The sequence below is a fragment of the Thunnus maccoyii genome, chromosome 6 (genome assembly GCF_910596095.1).
Source record: "Thunnus maccoyii chromosome 6, fThuMac1.1, whole genome shotgun sequence".
Classification (NCBI taxonomy): Eukaryota; Metazoa; Chordata; class Actinopteri; order Scombriformes; family Scombridae; genus Thunnus; species Thunnus maccoyii.
Genome location: NC_056538.1, coordinates 27,245,010 through 27,269,310, shown reverse-complemented (window position 1 = coordinate 27,269,310; position 24,301 = coordinate 27,245,010). Strand labels below are relative to the sequence as shown.

General features: G+C 41.5%; 1 protein-coding gene across 8 annotated transcripts in view; it reads right to left on the bottom strand.

Annotated features, from left to right (window-relative positions):
- tenm4 (teneurin transmembrane protein 4) overlaps positions 1 to 24,301 on the bottom strand; it is a 158,424-nt gene that overhangs the window by 4,601 nt on the left and 129,522 nt on the right. For all 8 annotated transcript variants that reach the window (XM_042413531.1, XM_042413532.1, XM_042413533.1 and 5 more), the window contains 6 exons: positions 20,350 to 21,227; positions 15,053 to 15,225; positions 10,970 to 11,205; positions 7,230 to 7,526; positions 4,384 to 5,998; positions 2,159 to 2,301 (listed from right to left, as the gene is read on the bottom strand). In XM_042413531.1, coding sequence (XP_042269465.1) covers positions 2,159 to 2,301; positions 4,384 to 5,998; positions 7,230 to 7,526; positions 10,970 to 11,205; positions 15,053 to 15,225; positions 20,350 to 21,227 — 3,342 coding nt within the window. The remainder of the gene's footprint in view (positions 1 to 2,158; positions 2,302 to 4,383; positions 5,999 to 7,229; positions 7,527 to 10,969; positions 11,206 to 15,052; positions 15,226 to 20,349; positions 21,228 to 24,301) is intronic.

The following is a 24,301-nucleotide window of genomic DNA, read 5'->3' as shown; positions in this document are numbered from 1 at the left end:
CTGTCTGGTCCTCCACAGTATTTTTCAATCTGTGTGTGGCTTCAGCAGCATGGCCAAATAGGGGCTTAAATAAAAAGAGATAGAAAGGCAGGCATACTTTTCTCCTGTATAAAATAAAATAAAATAAAATGCCAAGTGTACAGGACATACCACATGTAGTTTTAAAGCTATATTTATGCTTCAAAGAACCCTACATTTAATTAGGCTGGTCTGGCCATCTGCAGTGAGGATCAACATGGCATTAACAAGCCCAGAACACCATTTTTGAAGCAGGAATTCTAGATAAGAATATCATGACTCATACACAGGGTAAAGTCTAATTATCTCAATCTTTCCTTACATATCATTTACAGTACATACTCCCGAGGTGTGCTCAAGGAAGCGCTCCCACACAAGCATGAGCAAAAGCTTCAAATCTAGGCTAACTTTGTTATTTAAAGCCTCAGATTTTTAGAGATGTTAGAGTCTACCATGGGTATTCTTAAGAAGACACTTGAAAGGCTGCATTTCTAGATGGAAAACTAGCTTTCAGTGATATAATTTCTCAAATGGACCTACTTCTATTGAGTGTTTCAGAAAAAAAAGTAAGAATAGACAAACTGAATATATAGCTTAATATATGACTCATATTTCATTTTAACGTCGCTAAAGTCCTTCTATCAAAACTGCCTCCAACAAATGTATGGTAAAAAAACATATGCAATGCAATATTTTCAGTCGCTGTGGTGAGCTTACCCTCTTTAAAAACCAGAATCTGACCCAAAAGTGAAACACCACACAGAGTGTGATTTACTCAGCAATTAAACATATTAAGTCAGTTTGAAAAAAAAAATGATTTCCTGGCATTTGAATGTGTTGATTAAATTATGAGGTCTGAGGTGATGAGAACTGACAGCAGAATTGCAACAGTATGTCTGAAAAAAAGAGTACTGCATTTATTCTTTCTAATCTACAACACTATTCCATCTTATCTACTCTGAACTATTTGACATGGAAATAGCTGGGATGACTTTGGATTCAATTAGATATTTCCTCTATTGCATCTCCTTCATAAATTGGTACCTTGGGTGAGTATAGAGAGCTTCTCTATACAGTGTAAGACACTAGCAGCATGCTTGTGTTAGTCCGAGGGGGCTTTGACAGTAACCCTCCCAGTGTGGTCTATGCTAGATAAGGTCATTACTGGTATTTCTAATGTTATGATTTTGCCTTTGTATATAACCTGTAAAATAACCATGATAAGTGTTTCATTTCCTTTGTAATTGATCAAGGTCTGCTGGAATGTCAAGAGTAATACTGAAATTCCTTTCATGATTTTAAATGCATACACTGTAAAGCACATTAGAATGGATATACAGTATTTATATCCAATATCACAGGCAGAAAAAAATCTGAAATTAATGAGGATACAAAATGGAGGACATTGGGACATTGTCTTTGTTTTCAATTTTTTGTTCAAATGCTTTAAATTCCCAAGTATTACAGCATATTTTCAGATCACTGCTTTCTCTGATTACAGTACCTGGATGGTCTGCCGGCTTATTATGGATGGTTGGTCAGATCAGAGGTCACAGATTAAGATAACCTTGTATTTTAACATCCCAGTAGCTTTTAGGCTTTCAAATAGATGAGAACACATTTTTATAACAACAAATGCCAACTGAGTTTAGGTAGCAGCCAGAGTGTCACTTGACATGAATCTGGCCACCTAATGGGTGGCATTCACTAGTCTAGCTGTAACAAAACCCAAGACAACAACAGTGGCCTCTTCAATAATTCAGGTGAGTTGAGGCAACTTAAAAGGGCTGATAAATGCGGGAATCAGAGCATGTCTACTACTTCTCAGACCTTGGCTAAGGGTGTAAGACTGAGATGAAATCAATGGCCAGTGGTGGAGGGAATGGAGAGTGAATTTCCCTAATGGCAGGACAATTACAAGAGCTGTTTAGCCTGACCCCATTCCCCAAGATGAGGACTAGGGGCTGGGATCTGGCTCACTGGGCCGTGTTTTGGCCTGATAGCTGGCAGCTCCTCTGGGAGTCTGGCTACACAGAGCATGTCTATTTGCTAATGATGTCAAAAAAGGAGGGGAGCAGAAGTGGAAGAGGGTGATCTGTGGTAAGGTATAAGGTGGAAAAGTTTAGAGTGATTGGTTTACCTTGGTGCTATCCCACTCTTGTGTCTTGATCTGGGTGCGGACTAACTCGTAGGATGGCTCCATGGTGTCTGTGTTTGGTTTGCGATAGCCAGGGATGACATTGTACAGTTGGAAGCCGAAGGTCACCAACCAGCTGTTCACATCTACAGAGAAAGGATCCACACAGTCAAACAGTGCCATACGTATTCTGTTATCTAAATAGATGCAATCATTTCTGACTGCAGAGAAACCAAACAAAACAATAAGAATTGATTTTTGTATTTTAACCGTTTGACATTCTGCAGTCAAGTGGCTGTCTCCTTGAAATGCTCCTCACTTGGTCTGAGCACTTGATTTGTTTGTGAAAGTGGACAAGCTATAATAAACACTCGAGATGCTGGCAATGATTCATGTCCACTCTTGCAGGTGCCACATTAATGACACACAGCTGGGTCCCAGAAACAGCAAGTGACATCTGAGAGCGTCTGCTGTGCTGATAATTATATACTGTAATTTCTTGTCATTTCAAAGCAGCCGAGACTTCGAGATATTTTGAAGACTCAGCGGGTTCTTCAGCTATAATTCTTTTTCTATAACGAGATGCTGAAAAAGAGGAATGTGACGTGTCCGGGATTCAAATCCATGCAATCATGATAATGTGGTTCATCTAATAGCAGCCACCAGCACTGTGGTTATAGGTGCTACTGCCATCCTCTGTGATAAGTTGTCATTAATTCAGAATATCACAGAGCAGGCTACAAACATGACTGGAAGCAAAGCCTGTTGAATCTGAGCCATTTGTTTCTTGCTCCCTTCAATGTGTTTGTTACGGACAGCAGAATTATTGCTGTGACACTTGGGGGGTAAGTTTGTCAAAGATTGGCATTGCCACATTGTCGCACCTGACAAAGCTTTTTTAAATAAGAATTTGTTTGAGGACAATGAAAAAACCCTGGTAATTTAGTGAAAGGAATGGAAATGTCAGCGCCATCAATCACAACTGAGGCAGACCTACTACAATATATCTAACAGTCTGCTTAGCATTCAAATGCCAGTCAGCCCCTAATGGTGGATGGTGAAGCTGAACGCCTTTCTGTTTGGCAGGTGGCTAAATGGCTTTGTAAAAGACTAGCCTCCACCTATACAAAAAGTGACTATTTTGTCTCTCCGTATTGTCTACAGGTGAATTAATTAAGGATAAAGGGTAAAAAATGCATTATTTCATAGTCACTATAAGATTTATTGATTAAATATAATGCAGAATAACATTGTGAATTAAACAAATCCCCTATTTGTTAATGAAATCTGGCTGAAGCCAATTGGTTTAACCACAGAGTATCCACTGAGTGTCCTTAACAATGTTGTTTTTCTTCCAGCCACAGAGGTTGATACAACCGGCCCTGGCTAAGGTTTCAATGGATCCATTGTGCTCTCCTTCTCCACTGGGGTGCTTTCACTGCCATTTACCTCCTCCCTACCACAAAACAACACAGACTGATGTGATATTTCTAGGAAGGGACCTGAGTGTTCAACAACAGAGGGGCTTTGCCGTTCAGCATTGTTCCCTTTGAGCACTTTCAAAACGATAGCCACTGGGCACACGCACATACACACACACACACACGCACGTACACAAACACACACACACACACACGCACACACACGTGCATGCCAGGGCAGAAAAACAACCTCAGTGTCCCAGTGAGGAAGCTCTTAAAAACCCCCATAGCATGCAGCTTTTCAGAGTAATTTTGGCATGGTCTTTTCTTCGATTTGTGGCTTGTTGTTTAAAAACAAACCAAATTTGACAGAGAAACCTGGAAATGAGTATTGTTTGCTGCACTGCAAGCAATAGCAGTTTCACACAAGAACGAGGGTCGAGATATAGGGCCCTCCTCCCCACCCCACACGTGTAATTTTAGCACCATAAAAAATGTATATACATTATTGATTGCTCTAGTGGGACTCACTTAACATCTGTCAACAGTGCTATCTATATTCAGTTACATAACTATGGTTTAAGAAGTATATATAGATGTTTTGAGACTTTTTTACACTTTTTTTTCTTGCTGTGACTCTGGGACACCATTGCAATCAAATGGAATTGCTTTGAACCCAAACTTACTACAGCTGTTGTTCTCTGAGAGGGAGGGTTAGGTAGACAAATATCAGAATAGTATTAGAATAGTATTCTGTAAAGCAAACACACACCTTTGTAAAACATAGGTCTGTTAAAGTAAACATACCGGTCATGTAGCACTTTATCTCTTCATTGTTGCTGAGAGGATTGTTATTCTTGAACATATACAAGTTGAATGGCACAATGTGGTTGCTGTTGAGACGTTTCCAGATGTCATGGTCAGGTGTTGTCCAGCGGCCAGCAAGAACATCATAGTCCCTTCGGCCCATGTGGACCAGTCTGCTGAGAGGCTCATATAGGCCTCCCTGGTAGCCAATTATGAGCTGGAAGCTGGGGTTGGTGTCAAGGTAAACCTCTCCGAATGCCGTGTGGAGCACCTGCTTGATCATGAGGCCTGAGCCACTGAACACAGCCAGAGGGGTACCTATGTTATCACAGGCCACATAGAACTCATCCCCACTGCTTAGCTCCATGGCGAACAGGTGTCCCTGCAGGTCATAGTAAAGCGAGGCGATCTCGGAGCTGGAGTGGTTGTACATATGGGTGACCCGAGTGGGGCTAGACAAGTCAGCATAGAAGAATTGCAAGTGGTGGCCCATGCTGCTCCTGCTGGACACCCTCCTGCCTAGGCCATCATAACGGTATCTGATGCTCCAACCGCTCACTTTGTTGTACACCTTAACCAGCAGACCGGCTGAGTTGTACTCAAAGTAGTCGTTCCCTCGCTGCTTGAGGAAACCATCCTCATCCATCCTGTACTGGACATCTCCCAAGCGAGTAATGCGGTCTCTGATGTCATAACGTAATGGCGTTAGACGTGCGCTGTTGCCAGGGCTGAGGAGGTGCAAGTTGCCATTCAGGTCATAGCTGTACCTCCACAGAGGCTTGTCATTGATGGACACCACCTGGAGTTGACCATCAGCATCATACTCATACGTGTACCGTGTGGTGTTGGCATAAGGGCCGACTTTCAGCTCCTTGGCCACCACACGTCCCATATTGTCATACTGCACCATCATCCAGTACATGAGTGAGCGAAAGATTTCATATTGGACCTCCTTCACCCGGCCATAAGCATCAAAGTGTTTGGTGTGGGTCATCACTGCAGTGGTGATAATTTGATTTATGTCATAATAGATTACTCCAAATTTGCCGAACTGCTCTGTTTTGCCAGACACATCATCATAGCGATACAAGTCAATTGGTAGCGGTGTTTCATTAATGACAGCCTGCATGCTAGTGACACGGAAACTGTTGTCATAAACATAGTCAAATCTGGCGTTGACCATGCCCTCTTCACTGAATCTGAAAATCTGCCTGTCAATCAGTGGGCCAATCTGGCGGTAGCGGATGGTGCAGGTGAAGCCCTCACTCTGCAGGTTGACTGTCTTCAGCATGCCTGCCACTTCGTCATAGGAGAAGCCGATGCGTGTGGTGTCATACAGAATCTCCAGCAGCTTGGCAAGCTTGCCATATTTGTAGATGACCCTGCGGCCTGTGCCCAGGTAGGTGGTCTGCAGCAACTGGCCTTCCTCACTATAATCCTGGAGCACTGAAGCGTTACCTTCAGGAGGGCGGTAGGTGTTTCTGTAGTAGCCAATGGAGCGGGAGGTCTCCAGGGTCTGCCTTGCCACGTTAGGCATGGTCACAGACGACAGTCGGTCGTTTTTGTCAAATTCAAAGATATACTGCCTTTGGCTATAAAGCAGCAGTACCATGGACTGTAAAGAGAAGAGGAGTATTCTTTCAGTAATTTCAATACAGCGTAAGATTTATTACATTTAAGTGTCATTTTCAAGATGTACAACCACTAGCACTACCAACTACTACCACTTCCATTTGTGGCCTTCTTAAACCAATAAATTATGTCTTTAAATGAGTTATAAGGCTGTCACAACAGGCTGCTGGCATCTCAGCACTTAGAGGTTTCGGAAAAATTCACTATGGACTATTAACAAGGTGACTGGTTGCCATTATCATATTACATGTCTAAGCCGGAGAATTGCAGCTCTTTACCCTCTCCCCAACAATCTTGCCTTCAATTAGTGAGTAGAAAGTGACATTTCAGTGTTCTTCTCATCAGAGCTATTTCAGGTTGAACATTGCTGTCAGACTACAGTAACAAAGTATAACGTCTGCAGTGCACCAGACAGATTTTAATTACATTTCTGCTGATATCTGTGCTAGAGCCTGATAAAGCAGCGCAAACACTATTGGAGTACAGGTTAACTTTTAACTCCAGTCTAAAATCTCCCATCAAGGGTCTTACACAAATACACCTCCACAGTTTATCTGTACATGTCCCTACCATCTTATGGCAAAAATACACCGGGCACTGACACAGAGCACCACATCTATTGCAGAACAACCATAGCATATAGCGTCCATTATAATCAACTGAAGCTGCTACATTGACCATGGAAGCGTTGCTCACCTACGCAGGTGTCGAACAGCTCATCTCTATTTTTGTGCGGCTGGTCTACTTTTTTTTTCTACGTGCGGCTATGTGGCCCTCCAACAAGTAAAAACTACATAGAACTGTGTAAAAAACAAGTACAATCTGTTTGAAAATTATTCAAATAAATACTTAATTGTACCAGAGGCAATACGATGCATTAGTGCAACCTTGTGGTTTTTTTTTTTTTACATTACTCATTAAAATAAATCAGTCAAATCAATGTGTATCCGTGATCCTGTAGTTAATTAATTCAGTACCAGTTAATATAGCCTTGGCTTCCAAACCTAGCATAACCAACTGTATTATCACTTGGCAAAACTAAATATGCATGCAGTGATGGAGACAGAGTTGGTGAAGCAGGGAGAAAACCCTGCTCCGCCCCACGTTATGTGATGCACTGCATCTGTGCCTGGTGTATTTCAGCTGTTACGGTATATTAACTTTTTTTTTTATCTTAAAACTGCTCCGTCAGCTACGGAACCAACAATTCGTACCTTCTCAAGGTAAGTGTAGCTCCAGGATTTACCATCAGCAAATATCTGGGAGGTGATTCTGCCATTCTGGTCATACTCCATGCGTACGGACATGGTACCTCTTTGGATACCTGCCACATGCCCTCCAGGGGAGTAGGTTACATTGACTCCATTCAGACGACTGCTTGGTGCCCACAGTGTAGGCCGCCCAGCATGGTCATAGTGGATCCGTAACGTAAACTTCCTGTGGTCATCGTAAACCTTTTCTGTTCTGGTGATTCGATCAAAGTCCAATGACAGCAGGTTTCTGTTATGAACCTATAGGAGAGAAAGCAGGGAGTTAGACACATTTATTTTGACCACAGCAGCTCTAGCAACACAGCATAAACATGTTTGGAAGTTGAAATGATTGAGGGGAATTGGTGCACTGCTCTTCTGAGGTGGAACCTTGTGTGGAGAGCTTTAATCACAAAGTGATTATTTTATATTCTTCTTTTCATTGCTTTTAATTACAACAGATGAGCTGTATCTCAGGACTGCAGGAGCCATTCAAGTGATGAAATTATAAGAATTACCATACTTCTTTGTTTGTGTAAAAATTCAGAGTCTTAGTGGGAGTATGCCTATTCATGCAAGAAACATTAGAGCCACATTGATCATTAAATTCATTTTCCCCGCATTCTGAAAAGAATTACCAAGCACAGATGACTCTCATTTTATTTAGCCATTTCCGTAAATTGGAAAAGATGAGAAAAAAATCAATTCTTCTCCTTTGTGACTCAGAACATTGTTTAAATGACACTTTTTTTCTCCCTCCTTTGAATGCATACAGCAGCACACAGTGACCCTTGGTTTCAGTTTGATCAGAGCAGAAAGACACTGCTCTGAAGAGTGTAATCCTTAAGGCCATGTCCAGGTCAACACAGAGTCGAAGCTGCTGCCAGGCTTTGTCTAAGAAGCAGCTCCGGTGCTGCAACAATAAGGATCAACCAACAGCCCTACCATCATGTTTCTCAGTCAGAGGACTCTGCCTGTAAGCAGAAGCAACAGAGGAATAAGGAATCAAATCAAGATGAGAAAAGGGACTTAGGTTGCAGGTTGAAGCAAATCTCCCTACAAACCACTACTTGAAACACCACCTGAGATATTTGAGAAAATGTGGTTGAAGAGGTCTCTTGCTTTAATTAAAACTACCCCCATGATTCTGTATTTTTATCAAGTTTTTTTTCTGATTAAATACACAGCCTTTCTTCAGGTGTGTTATTGGCTTGGTAAAATGCTTGGCAAAGCTTAAAAACATCTTAAGGCAGCCTGGAGAGAAAAGGCTTCTTTCCAGGCACATGCCAGACAGCAGGCCACAGGAGGCTTGCTGAGAAGCCTATTTTTTTCTACCTCACATTGAGAAAAGCATGCTTAGGTCTCTCATCTGTGAAGGGACGATTACACCAGAGGCAATTAATGTCAATGATACCTAATTGAGAGGATTACTTTATACTAAAAGCAACAGATTCACTGAGAGCACAGTTCCATGAAGGTTTGGAACAGCACAAGTAATTTAGGCCCCAAGACTGAGGGAGGCACCCTTCCAGTGGATCTCTCTGGCATAAGAATAAGGACAGGTGGCTTCACATTAGTTATCTTCTGTTTTACCTATAACTACTGGCATAACAAGTGTCAAACTGCACTGTCAAAAGTGAAATTACTACAGCTTTTAGACAGTCGTTTGTTAAACTACATAGATTCTTAAAGATAAGTGACTGGAAATCCTAGACTGAGACTCCTGCTCTGGCATTTCATGAAACACTGAACACAGTTCAGACTCTTTCATAGACAGCATGGTGCCTGTCCAAAAAGATTGTATTGAGGAAATAAGGTTTGAGACAGAGAGAAAGTTCCTCATGTCAGAATGTGGTTTGCCAGAGACTCAACAGGGTAAAAAAAAAAAAAAAACCTGTTACAGCAGAGATCCCACAATCCCGAGAGAATGGAAACCCACTCAAGAGGAATTATTTTAAATTGGACATCACCTGTAAGAGGAAAATCCCAAGGACAGATGTGTGGATACAGAAAAGACAGGTATAGTACATTAGACCTACAGTGTTACACTCTAAATTGTCCTCAACATAACACATTACAGCTACATTTGATCTTTCAATCAATATCAATGACTTTTGTGTCAAATGACAATCTCAATCTGTCATTTTTTAGTGATTTTATCAGTTGTCATGACTAATTCAATAATGACTGTTTTCTTCAACAACATCAGTTATGTTGTTGATGTTATTCACACAAACGAATTCTGTCTTTTTTTGTTTCTGGCTGGTATTTTTTTTTGAACAAACAGCCCTACATTATAGATGATAGATACTAGATACTAAAATGCCAATACAGAGATATTAACTTGTCTCTGTGTTTAATTCCAGATTGAAGTGGTTGAAGATCTTTGATATGCTGGAGTGGCAGCCACAAGGGTTCTCCCATTACAATACGTTTAAACTACTCAATCAAAGAGGAGGGTTTGTTTCCATAGAGAGAAACAGAGTTACTGTGCCTCTGCAACATAAATCATGAACATTGTGGGTGGCAGGGAGGGGTGAAGCCAGAGTGGCATGTGTCTCTGTGGAAGGGGTAAACTGAACACCATCAGTGACACATTTAGCCTTAGGACAAGCAAAAAACACAACACAACAAACATGCGCGAGTAGTTCCACAGTGTAACCAATACAGTCAGAGAAACAAACTGGAACACCGACAACCACAACCCAAACGCTTTTGTTTTCCTCTGTCATCTTTTCCTATTCTCAGCCCCAACAAAGATCTGTGAAGTCAGAGCAACACCGTTGCATCGCTTGCCCCTTTCTCATGCATCCCTCTGTTCTTTACTCAAGATTCTCCCCCCCGCGCGCTACCACACACTCACCCAGCCACCCACGTAATATCACTTGACATGCCACTCAAGGTCGCTCAATGATTCCAGCTCTGTTCATCCCCTCTGTTCTTGCCATTAGGCTGCTCCCATTTCCTATCTCACCCCTGGGGCCATTGTCTGTAACATACATTAGAAGCTTTCACTTCCAAAGGGACAACAGGGCCATTAAATGAACAGCCAATGACAGACAAAGTGGCACCTCCCCATTAGCTGTGTCGCCTTCCAGAGAATGTGGAAGACAACTTAACCAAAGTTGTTATTTGTCTTACAAAGCCAAGAAAAACAAAACCAGCCAATCAATCAGGATACATTTTTTATCGGTGCTCCCTGTGTTAATACTAATTTCCAATGGGTCATTCCAGATGCTTTTTGGTCAAACACTGGGTCTTTATTCCATTATGAAAACGGACCTGTTGATATTCTGTCTGTAACTGTGTCATCTTTGCAAGCTTAGCTTACACACAGATTGATTTATTCTTCTTAGCTCTCTGAAATTAAATTCCAATTATTCAGTCTCACTGAAATGATTAAGGAGGTTAGTTTTTTGACAATGCACCAATATTGATGTTGATCAGAACATAGGTCTCCAATACAGTCTTTCAGTAAACAGGGCTGCTATCTGCTAGCCTACACCTCACACCGAGGAATGAAGAAGTCCTTCGGTCAAGGCTAAATTGCAGAGTGAGTGCAGTCTTTAAAAGGAGGTAGCAGAAATCCAATTCCATTTTTAGAGAGATAGACATTTTCCTCTCTCCCATCTATCCTTAAACAGTCACCTTGTGGCCCTTTTTAAGTGTGTCACAAGTCACTTTTAGCGAGACGGGATGCTTACCCTTAATCTGCGTCCATACACAGTGACCTGTCCACGAGCCTGCTCCTTCCTCTGTCTCCACTCCACCAAGTTAAGGCCGTTGTCTGTGGCCAGGGTGACATTTCTCTTGCTGACTGTGGGGTTGACTGTGCCAGCCAGAAGGTGGGGCTCGGTGTGCAGGGACACCTCCATGCCATTGGCCAACACTAGGCGCAGTGAGCCATCCAGACCAATGAAGTAGCTGTTCCGAACTTGATCTGAGGATGTAGAGGGGTCATAGGGGAAAAAGATAATGATTAGGGTTAGAAGGGGAGAAATAATCTGAGCTTCTTGTAGCTGATGTAAGAGGACTTAATTTAATATTCATCTCGGTGAGACACAAACATAATGACCTAAAATGGCTGCTCAGCAAAAAGAAAGCCTTTAGCAGCAGTATTTAACTGAAACCCTGCGATAATGTTGGGTCTGTGACAACAAAGATCAATAGTGAGAGGTTTCACAGCACCAGTAAAGTAAAGTTTTACAGCTATTGCAGCAGCCTGGAGGATATGGGGGAATGAAAACTATCAAAGCTTCTAACTTGCCTGTAGCCATAGAGAAGGCAGAGTGAAACACACACGGATAAACACACACACACACACACACACGCACACACACAAATTCTAAATGGATAAATCTGAGCCTGTCTCTAGGTGATGACAGCCTGTGTTCCAGATCCAGACCAGTGACTAATGTTTCCACCGAGCATCTCATGTACATTCATCAGAGAATGCCTCCTTCTCGCCTCCTGTCAGTAGACTGACAGGGACCAGGATGAATATTATTCTCATTACGAACAGTGGAAAATTAATGGCTTGTCAAACACTACATTAATTAGTTGACTTCATTTAACGGGGAAAAAATTAACACATACCCTGTAATTTCCTTGTGTTGACATGTCAGGTTAAAGTGGCTGTGAGGCTTTCGTTATTTTGCATAGGAAGCAACAGTAAACATCAAGTGAGAATACAGAGTTTTGTATCGTTTTCTTTCTGTTTTGCTGCTGACATAAGAGAAATGGGCAGAGGAGGCAGGGCTGACCTTGCACTGGCCCTTACCTCTCTCCATCATACAGACACTTCAGGGGTTGACCAAAGGCCTCTAGGGCAGACACTACCAAAAGGAAGCCTGCATGGCTACATGAAGCTGGAAACTGCTGAATTGGGGAGTTCATGCTAATGCATGCATGCATACAGTCCAGCAGAGGAGGGATCTGCCCTGCAATGCCATTTAAGGAGGCTGTAGTCTGCCTACTAGACAAAACAATGGAACAGTATACCTGATCATCATGCTAAGGCTCAACATTTTCTGTTATCAATTACAATTTAAATATTTTTAATGAAGAATACAAAACTAAATTAGTTATTTAATACAGGGCGAAATTTCCTGTGTTACCCAGTCAAATGGGCAGATGGGATTCCACTCAGTGAAACTTCCCTGAATAAATAAAGGTAAAAAACACCCAAACAAACAACTATCTATTAAGTTAGTAACTACAATATGCATAAGGTGGTGATAGAAAAATCCATGTATTAGTTAAGTAGGTATGGTCATATGTATGTATATATTTGGCGGTAGGGCCTTGAGGGGAACACTATGATAGTCATATGGACATCATGGTCATCATGTGGAAGGGAGAGCTCCACAGACCTAGACAAAACCTTGTCTAGGTCTGTTAGAAGGAATCTGTAAACAACTAAAGGTGCCTCCCAAGGGCATCGAGGCCGTCAATATATACCAATGACTTTCCTTTGTTTTTTCAGAATTCTCCACGGAGACTCTGCGTACTCTCCGTGTCTGTTGCTTGTGTTTGAATTAAAGAGACGCTTGACTTCAACCAACCTCAGTCTATTTGATAATTTTATCTTTCAGGTGGTTAATATGTACAAATCCAATATGATTGTACTAATACTTGTATATCTATGCAACTATTTACATGTCAACTCAAATATATTTAAATTTAACATTTGTATGTTTGGTACCTTTGTATGTTATCTTTTTCATTATCTAATGACTGATGAATCAATACCTGATTGGAGTTGCTACCTGAATACTAACTGCAGTTTCAAAGACAATAACAATTCAGTCAGCCCACTCAGGTGGAATAGATCATTATGTAAATGTAGAATATGTACAGTATTAATGTTTGGCATCTAGGCTCTGATCTCGTACAGCATAGCAGGGAGTGGGGAGCCATAATTTTAACTCTGGCCTCAGGGGAAGGTAGACCTAGAGCCTACAGGTGGATGCTGGGGTGGAGATGGGGCTTTTGAAATGCTACATGAACAGCGGCAGCAGAGGCACACAACCATGATTAAGAGGGTGCTTTGGATATACAATACCAGTCAAAAGTTTGGACACACCTCCCCATTCACTTGAATGAGAAAGTGTGTCCAGACTTTTGACTGGTATTGTATGTTGCAGTGGGAGGAATATGCCATGTGCATGAAGTGGTGACTTGAGCTGGACTGCCTGAACAGGCTTTGCTTCATTAAAGCTTCCTCAAATCTGTCTTTAATGTTTTGAATCTTGAAGTCATCAATTTCACATAATGGCAACAACATAAGTAACAACCCTGAGGTGTGTTGAGGTTCACCCAGAAAAGGACAAACACACAACCAGATGACCAGAGAGGAATCTTGAAGGCGGTGCATTCATGTGTAATGTGATCACCCAGTTGCAAGCTTACAAAGAAGACAATAGTGAATTAATTAACAGCAGAGTTCCTGGCGCCACTCTCCTTGCGAGCAGATGCCTGAGACAAGGTCAAAACATGGAGGTGACCAGTCCACTGAGCAACAGAAAAGAAACCAGAAACCAGAGCTAGTCATCTTTTATTTCAGACACATTTAGCCATGAGTCAGTAGGGACAGAAGGTGGATGACACATTAAAATCTAAATCAAATGTGAGAGAGTGGGAGGGTATGGGAGGGGCAGTCTTTTAAAAAATTGAAGTAGGTCTGGAAAGTTCAAAGCTATCAACAGGTAATCGATAAAGTGGTCAGGCACAAAACAGGACATCAGATTGCCTAAGTGTGTAAGACAAATCCGGTGGACTGAGCCACATCATCAGTCTGCCCTCTGTCTGCATCTCTCTGGCTAAATTTTGTAAACCTGGAGGATATTGCATGGGTCACCACCACTGTGTTTTATGAATTGTGTGATATGACAGAAAATCAATATATGTTTCCATTCTGGTAAATGGGAGGTGCACTACACAGTTTACTAAAAAACAAAGGAGCAACAAATGTTACTGTGAGTAAGCTATGGACGGCAATCGCTTAATTTAAGGGTCAGCCCCCCGCCCCCCTCTCACCCCCCCAAAAGTCTAATTTACCCCAAGAGACAGCAATTCACATCTAGTTGTGGTTTTATTTACCCAGGTTTTGACATATCTGCCCCTGAAACCTCAGCCTCCATCTCAGTAAAATGGGGGTGTCTGTACAGTTCAAAGCGCTGAAAAATGACATTTAAAAAATTCAGCACCTATATTTATGTCCAGAAACAAAGTTCTGGTTGTTCTGAATAATCCACATACATCATTCTAAATAGTCCCACTTAAAACTGTTGGTTAGCCCATATAGTGATGGCCCTGCTTAGTATTGTCTGCTTCCTTACCTAACACCAGTTGGTCTTGGGGGACCCACGGAGCTAGGAGCATACAAAATCCTTCACCATGATAAAGTGGGGATTCTAATCTTGTTTAACTTTCACACTTGGTATTGTACATGTACAATACACAGGCATTCGAATGGTACATTGGCAGCAAAAATCTGTACATATGGAAATCCCTGAGACAAGGTCATATCTCTGTCTAAATATGTCGATTAGCAAATTAAAATATTTAAGAATCCCTTCTACAAATTACATACCCAAACAAATAAGTGTGCATAATACAGTGCAGGATGAACCGCTTTAGGATATTTCGAGTATCTGATCATAACTAAAATAATACCAGAAACAGAAAGGTTTGTTGATGAAGTGAACTTGAGGTTTTGGCACTTTCATGGAAAAAAAAATACCTTAAAAATCACCTGCTCCACTTGTGAGCTATAAGACACTCACCCTGCATGAGTGTGTAGAAGGTGCCAGAGGCTGACAGGTTGGTGGTGACGGTGATATCCTCTTTGTTGGAGCCCTCTGTCTGGATACGGACTGAGCTGTCGGCATCTGTACGGTAGCTGCTCACTCGGCCCGTGGGGTAAGTGACGTTAGTCAGACGCCCATAACTGTCATACCTACAAAGAAACACATTGATGTGAGCCAAAGAAGGCAAAGAGGGGCATGTCATCTGAAACTGTGTATAAACAGTTTCACCACACCAGAATCATAAACAGTGCTGAGGCATAAAAAAAATGACCGAGTCTTGTTGAGATTTGTTAAATCACAAGGAAGCAATCATACAATTATAAATGCAGGTCAGGTATGCATAAATGCATGTAGCCACATAAATGTGACTAATGAGTTACTCTGTCATCTTGGATTTACTGTGAATATGAGTTATTGTCTAGGATAAATTGTTCTAGTGGTAATTACAAGTAGGAATTGGGAGTTTTTGTTAGAGTCCGATATTTCCCTCTTGGTATCACAAATTGTGGAAATGTGTCAACACTGGCAGTAAACACAACAGCAAATCCATCAATGTTGGCAGCCTTAGGTAATAAAACTCAAACCTATCAGCTTTAATCACTGAAATACAATCAACACAACTTCTAAAAAGTATGCAATGTCTGCTGCAATTTGCTTTTTATGAATATAAAGTGGGTGCACGAACAAGTTCACCAAGTTTGGACTTTTCTAACTCTTCAAATAGGATGTGAATGTCCATTAATATAAATGCTATTCAGTTTGTGAGTAACTTTCAGAGAAGGAAATCATGCAATAGAAAAAAACAAAAAAAAAAAAAACAAACTCAAAACAAAACTCAGCTATTTACAAGGAAAAACTGTCACGGCCAAGGTGTGAGAGCACACACCTTTTCCCATTTGGAAAACTGCTTATTAGCTTAAAAGATTAGTGTTATCACCTAATCTCATTATACAGTCTATGAAATAGGAGCACTGAGGTGCGACTCCTTGGAGAGATGCAGCATCTCTCTAGCCTACAAATCAGTCAGTTCATCACATACAGGAACATGAGTGGCCAGATTGTTTCATTTCGCTCTGAGAGCACATCAGCATAGAACAATTTGAAATCTTTCAGATTGCCAGTGTTCCAGAATGGGAGTGAGTGAACGGTACATTACTTAGAAAGAAGACTTTTATCTGCACACTGAATACAGATTGGAAAGCCCTCTTCGGTGTTGCTGCCTGCCATAATAAAGCCTCTAATAAATGAGATGCCGGGTGCTGGTTTACGGATATTTCCTCTGTGCTGCCATCTCAAATATCCAATATGGAAAAGAAGAGAGGGAGAGGAATCATCTCCAAGAGATAAATGTTATCTGATCTCAACTGTACTAGGGACTGAGATTCATAGATGCATTTCATCCCAAGTATTCTACTTCAGGAAATACTAAATAGCAGAGTAATTTATATCTAAAGCATTTGATTTCTTTTGATACTACTCACATTTTATCTGTGTTAATCATAGATTCAAAGTTTTTGCAGGGAAAGCACATTCTACCGCTACCACCTTATCTGCACTGTACCACTTTTAACTGTTCAATTCATTAGGCAAGGAGAGTGTTCCTGTTTGCCTTCACCTCTGCACAAAGGAGTCCAAGACAAGACAGAAGTCTCATTCTACAGCAATGTTGCATGCCCCAGCTTGATCACTGACCCAGACTCTCTCTGTCTCAATTAGGGCCTTGAGCTAAAGCCATTCCTCGGGCTTCAACACTGAGCTCTAATGGCTCTGGCCTGCTTCAACTCAGCTGTCTATTAGCTTGCTTTCCCTGAACAAGAGGGGTATTTGGGGGAAGGGTGCTCAGCAGAAGGAAAGGACTGCTTTCCCCCCCTGGATGGCCACAAGTCTATTCAGATTGCATCACCTCTGTGTCACATGCTAGCTCTATGACCTTTCACGCTGGGGCCCAATAATAGGCTGGACACTTCATATCAGTGTCCCTTCCAGCATACCTAATCTTTAATCTCAGTAGTCTTCTGAATTATTCTCATATTTTCACTTCCTCTTGCTGCCTGAGAATTTCAGAACACATCTGACCGATGACTGTGAAGACAATAACATAAGGGCAACAGCAAAGTGATTGCTTTAAGTTCATTAACAGTTGTTTTACATGATTTAGCTGTTATTATTGATGTATTAAATCAACTTGAGAACAGTTGCTTGAACCCAGTGGCTAAAACACATTTGTTACTATACAGAAAAGCCTTCCTGCTCTATTAATTGGAGGCTTAGAGAACAATTAGGCATCCTTCAGAATGCTACATGATTTAATAGATTTACAGTAACCCTTAAGCGTAAGCACTTATCATTACAACAAAAACATTAGGAGGTCAGCAGAGCATCTGCCTATACAGTAAATGTTGGAGCAGTTGAGGTTGCCACGGGTTACAACAGAAAGGCTGGGTAGCACATGTCTTTTGTTCTCCAGTACACATTAATTAATATGGTTAAAATGTTTAGCAGTGCATTTTGGTGAACAGAGATAAATGGAGATTCCTTTTCAATTCTGATGGTAGCAAATTATGGTTTGGACCCTCAGGTGGTGAAGTGACCTTCAAAGCTAATTATTCAAGAAAAACGAACACTCGTTATTGGGTTTAAATGAAACATCGATGATCTGACTTGCTTGCAGGTAAACATGAAGTTGTTTAATTTGCAAATGAGAAACTGGAAACGGAACAATTGCTTTTCTTAATTGTATCCTTAGTGTATGTCCAAATATATAATCACGTTTTAAAAACAGACAGACAGTAATTTGTACACTCTGTCGACATGCATGTTTTAAGAGGAAATTAACAAGTCCAAACTGCCCACTCATTTGCATTTTGTTGTGTTAGTAGGTAACAATGTATCTTTAACATGCCACGATAAATGGTAGGAAACTGGCATCTGGCTATTTATGTATTGCAGGCTTAAACAAATGTGTATTTTCATACTTCATCTACATCTACATCAACAACAACTACATCGCCTTGGTGTTCACTGAACATCAATTTGATTATTTTATATGTTTGCACACATTGTCTCACTCAAGCTGATGGATGTGCTAGTAAAGAATTACCTACTTCTAGAATACTTTTTGCACATTTCACAGTATTCTTATCTCTTTAATCCATCCATCTATCCATCCATTCATTTTCTGCCGCTTATACAGGACTGGGTCACGGTGCCATCAGACTGAGTAAGAAATCCCAGACAGCCTTCACCCCGGCGACGCCCTCCAGCTCCTCCTGGGGGATCCCAAGGCGTTCCCAGGCCAAAAGAGATATGTAGTCCCTCCAGCGTGTTCTGGCAATTGGACGTGCCTGGAACACCTCCAGACCCTTACTTCTTTTAGATTAGCTTAATTGTTATATTTGATTTTTACAAAACCAGGGTAAGTTTTTGTGTAATCAAATGTGCAAATACAGAAATTGGTTACTCCAAAAACCCAGTTATACATACGAAGATACAATCTTGTTTCAGCCTTGAAACAAGTTACTGTTATGAAACAATAAATGTGTAATGTCAACATCTTGAAGATGCCACACTTATTTTATGTGTTCGGAAGCATAGTTCCATTGTTTGTATTTCATCTTACAAAAGCCCTTTGTGTCACTGACGCTATACTATCTCTGTCTTTTCATTACATAATAGGGAAGAGTATTCTCAAACCTGATAATGACAGCTGCCATTTTACAGAAAGTCAAAGAGAGATAATTCAGAATTCAAACCACCCACAGGATTCGTTGAAGCCGTGGGCAATTCACCCTACCTTGAGAAATCCCTCTGCATGGCTGCAGTAGTGCCATTTTCACTGCATTGTTTTTTCAGTACAACCATCTCAGATGACAACCAAATCAAAAACAGGTGATAAATGTCTGATCAGATAAATCAGAGCATCTGATTATGTGTCAGTGTTATATTCCTCCAGCGAGGTATAACAGATGTCTGACCAGCCAATCTGCTTAATCACACTTTTTGGAATGACTTCCAGTTAGCACAATATCCCTTGGTACAGTATATTAAGCTAAGGGACAGATTGCTTCATAGAAGTCACAAGAACATGAAATCCTAAGCTCAAATGCTGCAGCATGTGGGAGTGTTTTCAATTGTTTCCTCACAATGTGTGGTTTGCCTGAATCAATTACCACCTCTGGCTATTCTATTATGCTTATATTGCCAAGCCTTGTCACAGTCCTACGGGTAAAATGAGCTTGCCAGCAGATATATGTTGTTCCTGTAGTAAACGACTCCAAACATGCAATGGTCTGTAGTCTGTCACTACAAGCAAGGGTGCAGATGAGTAACATATCATCCAGTAATCCTATTTGGTATGATAACAGCAAATAGGATTATACCCATACTTCCACAGGTCTTGTATTCTGAGTGACATAGACGTCGAGACATAAGAAGGTAGATCATATGCCAAAATACCAAACTCAGATGTCAAAGAGCTCTTGAACTCTCATAATGCCCTTAACATTCACTCACTAAAGCACCATAGCATTTGGCAAATAAATAGCTTCCAGTTCAGCTATTCCAGAAATTACTTTGTGCAAACTGTGTACTGGATTTAAGAGATTTAACAGATCTATTTAGTTGCTCTTTGGGGTGAAGCAGTAATCTATAATCAGCTCAACTGGCACAGACAGCATCAGACAGACAGACTCTGTTTAAGAATTATAATTATACATATTGCATAGAGTACAAGAGGTGTTTTGCAAATGTTTCTGAAAGGGGAACTCAGCCAATTTTACACATAAAATTCTGTTTACAGGTCTTGGGGAGTGATACTGCATGTGAAAAAAGCTGTATAAGGCCTTTTTGTGGTTCCTGAGGGAAGTCTGATAAATTGTCTTAAGTGATTTCACTGGACACAACATCTGTTGGAGCTGAAGACTGCAAGACTAAGTTTGAAAATTAAAAACATCTGAGTATGTGGAGTAAGGTAACCAGACCTGCATAGCCTGCTGATATCCTGATATCTGCTTGAAGCTAGCGGCTCAAGGCTGCATTAGCAGATACTAGCATAAAATACCTGAATCTCTGACTGAACTGTAAATCGTTGAGTTCCATTGTGTGTAATATAGCCGCCAGGTTTTGACAAGGAAGAAGAATGTGTGGAATAAAAAAGACAATCTCTAGTTCTGCTACATCAATTTCTATCCTTTTTTTAACTGTCCATTGCTAATCACACAATGTTATGGGAGTGCAATGCTTTATCAGTGGAATACTCTTTTAATATTACTTACTCATAGAAGGTTGTCCATCCATTTTCATTCGTCTTAGTTGCTAGAAGTCCTGAGCTTCCATGGTAGGTCATTACAGCCTGTTCTTGACCCTGAGCAGCGACAGATTTTAGGGCATTGTTGGTACCAATGGTGAACCAGAATGTCTGTCCATCAGGGACCATCAGCCATAGAGGCATTCCTGTGGTGTCTCGTCTGATGGTCACTATGTTTTTGTTCTTATCAGTAATGCTGCTCAGATCTCCTGCTCCTGTGTAGGTCAGATTGTAGAGGTGGTCTCCTGTAGTCAGACTTTGAGTGAAAATGTGGCTGCCGTTGGAGTCAAATAGATAGAGTTCATCATTAATGGGAGAGGATACCTCATACATGCTGAGGGGATTCAGATAGGGCTTGTTTTTACGCACATAGCGGATACGAATGTTGCCCAGATCCGCAATATAAAGCTCTCCATCTGGGCACACTGCCAAGGAAGAGGGTGCATTCAGCTTAGCATCCTTGGCATAGCCTTCATCTCCAGAGTAACAATCACAGTTAGCATCATTCTTGCAGTCACAGCCGCTAGGTGCCCCTGCAACCAGAGAGATCTCTCCATTGGTGGACACCTGTCGTACTCTGTTTATTTTCTTTTCATCTGACTCAGCGATGTACAAAATGCCATTATGGGACACAGCTAGGGCATTGGCAGACTCCAGGGTGGCATGGATGGCCACTTTGCTCATGAGGAAATGGTCAATTCCAGGCACTTGGCAGTGCATGGGCCGGCCAGCTACAATACGGACTTGGTGATTTTCTGAGATCTGGAGTACTACGTTGTTGTCCAGGACATACAGGGAGTTGTCCATGGGACTCACTGCCAGGTCTGTGGGCCACTCAAGACGCACCTAAGAGGGAAAAACACACCAAAAATATCAGCTTCAGGTCACAAAAAACAAACCAAACTCTTATTGATCCACAAATTTTCCACTTTATCAGAGGGAAACAATCCCTCAAGGGAAGAATCATTGAAAACCACTTACAAAAAAGATAGGCTGCTGTGAAAAAAAGCTGGACTATCTCATAGCTTACGCTGGGAGGAAACACATATTTTTAAACGATTTATTATCTGATAAGGAGGAAAATAGCAGCTGGTGTAGCGTTAAAAGTGAAAACACAAAAACATGATTTATAAGATCAAAGATAATAACAATAGTGTTGAGGAAAGGCAGAACGAGGAGAGATAATTCAAATGATCAGATTAACTGCAAAAAAGCGCACTGCAATTGATCATGAGAGCTGCGGACACGTAAGGACTGGGCTTCTGCAGCCTTCACCTTTTCCGAGTCAGTGTTTTCCTTGCTTTGGGTTATTAATTTTGTAATGACGACAGATTGCATAAGTCCTTGAAAAGAAACCGGAGCACACTTACAAAATGAAAGCCTAGCCTGCCTCTGGCCTCCTAAATTATGACTTAATGTTCTGCTAACAATGTATCAGGCTTTTTACAAATTGGAATGATTGGATTCATCCAATTTACCAGTCTCCCCTTGCCCCCTCTCACTTATGATCCCAGGGGGATCTCTTAGACACATAATATTAAAAGGTATACTGTGCAGGATTTTCCTAAAAAAACTGAAAAATGTATAGACTCGTACAAAAATAATCCCTCCCAATCATCACTTATGACCCACTAGAAGTGTGAGGCAGTGTATGTATCTACAGAGTCTCTGCCCTTTGCATGTATTTTCTTATTTTCTTATTATTTTGCTGCACACCTTTGATTGAAAAACAAATCTGAGCGTCACACACAGCTCACATCCCATGAACCTCCCATCGTCCCCCACAAAACGGAGGTGGTTTATATAATAAGGCATATCTTTGGCTACATACAACAAACAGGGGACTGGCAGTGGATACATGTCGTCTTTCAGTGAGCAGAAAATGCATTTACTGGGGAAATGAAGGGGAGACTTTCAATTTCTTAAAACCTATTTCTTGTCAACACTGGTGGTTAAATATTTCATGAGCCAGAGTGTGGAGTGGCTCGAGGGAGCTGCCTGTAAGGAGGTTTTCACGCCACTCTGAATGATGAGGGGATATTTCCCGAGCTGCTGTCCCATATGCTGTAACCCGATCATACCCTCCCCTTTATACAGCGGGGCAGCTGTCAGTGGTGCCTGTCTGACAGAGCCACCACCAGCAAAAAACCCAAAATGCGCTCATCAGTCGAAGAAGCGAGCCATGGATTTGCACCAACACGACACAAAACTATTTTTATATTTATTTGAACTTGTATTAGAACTGTAATGACATTTTCCATTAGCAATCTCTTCACTCTTTCCTCATACCAGCATGATGCCTGTCTGAAGAAGAGTAATATGTCATTATTTGAAGTCCCTCTCAGATTTGAATTGAATGTCACAGTCAGAGCCTTGATAAAGCTTTCTGAAGCTGCTAACACCCTTGAAATATGTTCAAGTGATCTTGTTTTAAGACATGGTTTCCCTCTATTTAAGTTTGAACTCAGCAGGGGATGCAGAGAAGATTTTCAAGACTTTAAACAGAAAATGGAACATATTTCTGAAACAGCAAGGACGTAAGACCTTGGTATAAACAAATTAAAAGATTCTTGAACGAGGTCAAAATCGTGTCCTTTTGCATGGTAATAAAAAGTTAAAAGAAAGAAAGGTTACGGAGCTGCATATCAAATTAAGAGTGAAATTTTCTGTAGTACGCTCCCTGCACAGATGGCATGGCAAGATATCAATGACCTCATCAGAGAAGAGAGAGACATTTGACATGATATTTTGCCTGAAACAGGTGAGGAACAGCAAAGTAATGACCGCTGAGATGAGCCTTCTCCAGAGAAACTCTGGTCCTAAGTGAGGGGTTGGGGAGTGCTTGAAGTAGGAAGCTATGTGCCCTGGATGAATTTTTAATGGATGCTTTTTACTGTCTGAGTGTCTCTGGCAGTGCTTGTGCGATTTGTCATCGTTGTGGAGCTGCAGTCAGTCTGCCTGTGTCCTCACTGCTGTGGAGCTGGGATGGTGAGCATCTATAGGCTCTTGTGTTTCTGTGTGTGTGTGTTTTAGGGGGAGAGCAGCAGTAAGCGGGGGTCATGAGGGCGATGGAGTTCCCCTGGGGCTGGAAATGGGCAGCTGGAGGCTTTGCTCCCTCCTCTGAATACATCATTTCACATACACAGAAAGCTTCTCTCTACTGGCATCTGAGGTCCCCTCAGGACCTTTTTGCTAATCATATTCAATAACAAACACAATGGGACAAGAAACAAACTAGTGCATGCACATGGAGCAGGACTTACACATCAACCACATTTTATCATTTAAGCCCAGAAATGCTCTTTTTATGGGAGTAAAACCATAACAATTATAGATACTGTAGACAGCACACAACACACACACACACACACACACACACACACACACACACACACACACACACTCACAGTACATAATTGCATTTTATTGGATTATTGGCCATGGCAAGTATGGCAAAACAACCCCTGACGTCTTGGGCTGAAAATTGTAACGTGGGGAAAACAGCCATATAAAGTCTGGCAGAGTATGCAAAAAGTCTTTCTTGTCACATCCAAAGGGAGGCCGTTGAGTTAGAGAGTGATGTGACCTCAGTGAAGTGCCCTTGCCTGGGGGATATGTCTGGTGTAGCGGTCGGGTATGTATGTGTGTGTGTATATGTACATGTGTTTGCGTGCATCAGTGAACATGTGTGTGCGAATCGAGAGCCCGTGAGGTTATAGGTCATCCTCGTCATCCCCCTACAGCTATAGGTCAACGGCTCTCAGCATTTCAGCTGTGTGGCTGACACAGACATGGAAGCTCCCAGGACTACAGTGCCACCTCAGGTTTAAGCAGTTTCTGCAGGTGATAGATCTGAATGGAACTATTTCCGTCATCGGTGGAAATAGGTACAAAGATTTTACTGATGTGGGTTTATGTGA